The sequence below is a fragment of the Pteropus medius genome, unplaced genomic scaffold, assembly GCF_902729225.1.
Source record: "Pteropus medius unplaced genomic scaffold, Ma_sr-lr_union100, whole genome shotgun sequence".
Classification (NCBI taxonomy): domain Eukaryota; kingdom Metazoa; phylum Chordata; class Mammalia; order Chiroptera; family Pteropodidae; genus Pteropus; species Pteropus medius.
In genome coordinates, this window is record NW_024351729.1 from 15,990,037 (window position 1) to 15,996,555 (window position 6,519).

Here is a 6,519-nt window from a genome sequence, read left to right on the forward strand (position 1 = left end):
ATAGGTCAGGGTAGAAGACGTAGAAATGTTTTCAAGTCCCACGTAGATGGGCATCTCACAGCTGTCAAAGGTCAGCTAGATCCTTTGGGATAGAACTCATCAGTTCTATCTCTCTCTTGTCTGTCTCTCTCCTTCCACAACAGAAGAGCTGAAAAAAAATATATTTTTTAAGTTCAGGATCTTCATTTGAAAATATTTGGAAATTATACACTTTTCAATAATCGTTTTAAACTAAACTTTCAAAGATCACTTGGCCTTTTATTGTTTCAAAAAGATCTTTCTATCAAGTGTGAATGGAGTGAGCAAAAGAAGCCAACTATATAAAGGCTTGTAGCTCTTTGTTCTCTTGTGGGAATTACTGAATCACTGCGGTTTCAAGACCCATCAAGGAAAGTTGACATTTGGACATCACCTACCCCACATATATGTTCTTAGTTTGTTGGTATTCTGGTTGCCTGGTTGGATCTCAGTGGTGTCTGTGTTCCAGGTCATGATCTTGTTATGCAATCAGCAAAGCTTCATCTGCACCCATGTTGACTACTGCCACCCACACTGCTACCTGCACCACAGCCGCTCCTGTGCACGATTGGTCAGGGCCATCAAGCTGCTGTATGGAGACACCGTGGACTCCCTCCGGGAGAGCAGCAACGCCAGCAACGTGGCTCTCAGGGGCAAAAAACAGAAGGAGGTGAGTGAAAAATCAAATGATGTCCTGACAGTTTTTTCTCTAGAAATAAAAAACCTCAGGCCATTGCAGTTGTATAAACCAGGCTACGGATCTGTGTGATTCTGAGCAAAGATAGAAAATGAGTACATGAGAGATAAACACATTGTCTTCATGTCCATGAGCAAACATGGAATCTTTCTCAGGGTTTGCTTGTTTTCTAAATAAATAGGAACTCATGAGGTGGTGACAAACAGTTCATCCACCCGCTCCCAAGAAAGATGTCTGCATTCTAATCCCCGGGACCTGTGAATGTCTTATTTCATGTGGCAAAAGAGATTTTGTCTATGCGAATAAAGGAATTTATAACGAGACTATACTGAATTGATCCAAGCAGGCCCAATCATAAGGGTCCTTATAAGTTAAAACGGGGTGGGGGGCAGGAGAGGCAGAGGCAGAGGAAATGTGATAACAGAAGCAGAAGTCAGAGTGAGGCAGGGCCATGAGCCAAGAAATGCTGGCAGCCTCTGGAACTTGGAAGAGATAAGGAAACTGATGACTTTGTAAAGCCTTTAGAAGGAAAAATCCATTTTAGACTTTTGACCTGCAAAACTGTATGATAATAAATTTGTGTTGTTTTAAGACATGAAAGTTGTGGTGATTTGTTACAGCAACAGTAGGAAAATATGATTATGTATTAAGAAATAAGTACTAAATGGCCCAACTGTTCACAGATAAATAGAGAGTAATCTAGGTTGAATCAGACCTAGAAACTTTTCAAGACGCTATTACATTTCCTAAGCTTTCAGCTGCACTTTTCTGACAACTACACTGAACAGCTGAGCTGGCAGAAGATGAAGACAGTTATCAGGGCTGCCGTGCTCCCGCCAGGGAAGTCCTGGGTTACCCACCTGCCTCCAAACAGGCATGATGGCCAAGATGCCTGACTGAATGCCTCTGGCTGGCCCTGCAGCTGCTTCTCCCAAATGCTTTGCAAAGAGAGTTTTATATAATACCTATTCATTTCAATGAACATTCATTGTGCACCTGCTGTTGGCATAATATTAGGCCAGATATTCTGGGAGACATAAAAATAAATAAGTAGGAGCAGAGGATCATTCTACTAAGGAGTTTGCAAACCAGGTTTAGTGGGTTTGAAGGATGACAGTAATAAACTTACCAAACAACTAGAGAATATGAGCAAGAACAAAAAATGCACAATTGAGTTGTATAGCAATTTATAATGCTTTAGCACTAACAAAGGGATTTTTTAAATTACAACTTTTTTTTATTATGAAAGCAATATAGGTGTCATTGAAGAAATTTTGGATACTATAAGAGATCCTAAAGAAAAGTATATATATCTTGTATATCTCATTTAAGTGTGCTAATTTGCCTTCTAAGATATGACCTTTTAATATTTTTTCAAAGCATATGTGTGAGAGTATAAGGCAGGTATATATCATTGACAAAGTGTTTTTGGATTCTTACAAACCTTGTACAATAGATATTGTTCTCTTTATAAATGAAAAGTCGAGGCTCAGAAAAATGGATTGTTCATAGTTCGCATCCATAACATATTCATCTAGATTTTAATTTAGAAATATAGAATATCAAAATCAGGGCTTTTTAAACTAGAATCTATTGCATCTCACAGTATTCAAACCGCAGAAATTCTGAGGAGAAATCAAGTATGGAATAGATCAATGTGGATAACAAATAAACTACATGAACTGCCAAATGATGACATAAAAAGAAAAATATATACACATGTCTGTTTGTGTGTATGCATATATATAGACATGTATATATACATAGATACCTCAAACATAAATGACACTACATTCAAAGAAAACCTATTTTTTCAAGTAAGTTCTTCTTTATGTAAAAATTCCCTTAGCTTTAGTAGAAAACCATATGTTGGGAGTTGCAAAAATACACCGACCTAAAATTAATGTTCATTGTTCACCATACACACTATGAGATTTCTTACTGCCATATCTGCTCCAACTGTACTTTCATCTGTAAATCTATACATGTCCAAATCCAAACATCCTTTAAGATACAACTCAAATGCCACCTCCTCTCTGAAACTTTTTCTCATCTCCCTAGTGTTAACAACAGGGTACACTGCACGTGATGACTGATGTTATTTTTCTTCCCTCCTTCTTCTTCTAAATTACAGAGGCATTTACTTGTGTTTTTATGATTCTTCATTCAGTTATTCATTCATTAATTCATCTATCTATTCATCTATTAATAAAACAAATTTTTAAAGAAACTATGGACCATGCTGAGTCCATACTATGTGGTGGGTATAATAATAGGCAAAAGAGATATGGTCCTTGCCCACATAAGATGCATCCGGTCTATTTAGAGAGATGGACATTAATCAAATAAATGTCCCAAATTGATGTAAAATTGCAAGAGCAATAAGAACAATGAAGGAGAGGCGCACCAGGCTAAGAGAGGGTCTGAACAAGGTTTTGAACTTGTCAGGGGAAATAAGACAGCTTCTCCAATAAAGTAACAGATGAATTTTGACTGAAGGATGCATAGATGTTAATTGGATATGGAATTTTCAAATCATAGAGAAGAGATCAGCACAAAGAATCATGGCTGGAACACAGAGGATTGTGGTACATGAAGAGGCTGCACAGGCAGATAGAGACCAGAACATGCAGGGCCTCCCAGACCATGGGAAAGAGTTTGTTCTTTTTCTTGTAGGTAGTGGCAAGCACTGCGAGGTTTTAAAATCACTGTGTCTGCAAAATGGGACTATCGATATCCCTATTTCTCCTCTGTCTTAATTATAAACTTTTTTTCTTATTAACTGTTAAATTAATGCATGTTAAAGTGATTATTACTTAATCCATATTTTATTAACATTTTTGTGTTGAATAATATACAAGAGCATGGTCATTACAAGTATTTATATTGGGGTGACATTGGTTAATAAAATTATATAGATTTCAGGCGTACAATTCTATAATACATCATCTGTATGTTGCACTGTGTGTTCACCACCCAAAGTCAAATCTCCTTCCAACACCATATATTTGATCCCCTTTACCCTTTTTTTTACCTCCCTCCTTCCCCCTTTTCCTCTGGTAACCACTCTACTGTTGTCAGTGTCTGAGTTTTTGTTTATTTTTTTGTCTTGTTCATTTGTTGATTTCCGTTTTATATCCCACATATGACTGAAATCATATAGATCTCGACTTTTTCTTATTTTGCTTAACATGATAATCTCAAGATCATCCATGTTGTTGCAAATTGCAGTATTTCATCTTTTCTTATGGCTAGGTAGTATGCCATTGCATATATGTACCACATCTTCTTTATCCAATCAGAGGACATTTCGGCTGTTTCCATTACATATTTTGTATCCTGTGTGATAACTAACAGAGTGCCTTACTTATAGTAGAAGGACAATAAATGTTGAATAAGTGAGTGGGCTGTGTAGTTCTGGGGTGTTTTGTCAGTGTTCTGCACCATGGACTCAACCAGGACACAACAGAAAAGACTTTGCAACCTTCTGCGTTGCTTACATTTCTGAAAGGAAGAGGAAAAGCAAAGCAAGAGTAACTGTCCTCTAACCTTAACACATTTAAATTAGTCATGCAGGTGCAGAGCTGAAAAGAGGTATGGAGTCTTCTGTGATAAACATTTTATTTCCAAAATGTCAGCCTCCTGTTCAAGCTCTTTTTTCCCTCCATGATGTTTCCCTTTGCCAGTTCTAAATCTGTCACATAAATAAACAATGACCATATTTCCAGAGCCGACATGAAAACAGAGTAGGCAGCAAATCAAGAATAAAAGCAGTGGTTCTGATTAAAATCAAGTCTTATGAGCAGTTGGTATTTCATTCCTGTTTCCTTTTTAGTTGGTCGTTATGGCCAAATCTGTTTGTGCTGCTAGTATATTTTGTAATCCACCTAACTCTAATCAGTCTACCCATCTGCAGTCCAGTGCTCAGAGACTCACTGTATATTCTGTCATCTATTTTAGTGTACTTCCAAACTTGATGGATTTTTATAAACTATCATTTTATATATAATAAATATATATAAATATAAAATAAATATATATAAACATAATATGTGTATGTTTATATATATATATAATCACCTTCACCAAAGAATTCTTTGATTTTTCCTACATAGAGTAAATGTAAAATTAGTGCTTGCTGATGAAAAAGGGAATAGATAAAGCATATTTTTTCCTTTTAGCCCTGAAGGAGAGAGGAGTAAAAGATGATATGCGCCCAAAAAAGAAAGGACACTGTGTCTAAATTCTGTGAGGCCAATGCAAATGGCAAGAGGTCAGTTGATTTCTTGCAGAACCAATATTTTTCTAAAGCTATGGAAAACACTATGGTGAGGCCAAGACCAAGTTCTAGGTCTTGATTTCAGAATGACTGCCCACCATAACATATATAATCTGAATGTCAAAGATGTGTGAGACACCAGGGGTCTAGGTTACCTTTGGAAAAATATCACACTTATATTGGCATGATGTTTCTTTCCAGAAACTTAAGGAATTTCCTTTCCCAGAAAGCCCAGTAGGCTGATTCCAATTTTCCCAAATTTTAAATACCTCATTATTTCTACAGTATATCATTGTTCATGACAGATATTTTTTTTCTACTTATCCAGTCTTTTCATTGGTGTCCTTGTTTGTTATCTGTCTCTCTTAGCAAGATATATTTTCCTTGAGGGCAAGCATCATGGGTGTCTTGCTTCTCAGCATATGCCCAGAAGTTAGCCCAGTTTCCACATATGGTTAACTCAATAAATATTCTTCAATTATTGAATGGATAAATAAAATTGTTATTTAAAATATTAAGTATTATGCCTCTCTAGTCAGTGATCTTATGTTGCAAGTAACAGAACCCCAATAAAATGTGTTTAAGTAATTAGAAAGTTTCTTCAAAGGACATAGCAGAATCTATTAAAACCAGAGGCAGAATGGGAAATACAGCCAAGCCTCAAAAGAATGAGAACCAAAGCTGCTCTTCATCTCAGAATGAACATAGCATAGCCTCTCATCTCCGCTTTTTTTTGCAGCATCTCCATCTACTCACTCATCTCTGTCCCATGATCAGCTCCTCCTGCTTTTTTCTTCTTGTACTTAGACTGAAAATCCCGGTTTCATTATCATTTCTCAGCCTCAGCAACCATCAGCAAGTGAATTAGACTCGATATCCCTTAATTCCTAGGACAGGAATTTGGTGGGCCCAACTCCTCTTTTTGATTCAAATATCCCAAGTGATAAGCCACTGACCAGCCAAAGGACTGGTTTCGCATTGCAAATTTAATCAATAGTAGTCAGGTAAGAAGACAGTCGGATATGAGGAATGGGTCTATGACATATTTCAAGAAGAAAATGACAACAGTTCAGTTTTTACACTGTCCCATAGCAAGCACTTCCATGTCCCTGACAGCTCTTGGAGCTGTGTAGCTGCCTCCCATTTGACTATAGCTCCCTCTTGTAGACCAACTCAATAATGAATGGCATCTTCTATTAGTAATAAATTTTGGACTTTGGTCTTGGGTTACTGGTCTTTGGTTTCTTTACAGGTCCCTGCTTGGTGTGTAATTCCAACCACCACGTACATTTTGCAGTTCAGTGAAATTTCTTCTAAGAACCATTAATATAACCAATAGATACCATCAGAACTAGCCTCCTATTCCATCCAGTTCCTTACTCTCTTCTAGCCAAGTTTTACACCAAGTAACCAAAGCAAAAAGCAACAGTGATAGCCTTATTAGTCTGATTAGGAGCTACACCTGAAGAGAGACTTTAGGACCTTCACATAGGGTGCCCAAATATCCATCACACATGTACCTGTC

General features: G+C 37.1%; 1 protein-coding gene across 3 annotated transcripts in view; it reads left to right on the top strand.

The window, feature by feature from the left end:
- UNC80 (unc-80 subunit of NALCN channel complex) overlaps positions 1 to 6,519 on the top strand; it is a 185,841-nt gene that overhangs the window by 105,292 nt on the left and 74,030 nt on the right. For all 3 annotated transcript variants that reach the window (XM_039844657.1, XM_039844658.1, XM_039844660.1), the window contains one exon: positions 488 to 688. In XM_039844657.1, the coding sequence (XP_039700591.1) occupies positions 488 to 688 (201 nt within the window). The remainder of the gene's footprint in view (positions 1 to 487; positions 689 to 6,519) is intronic.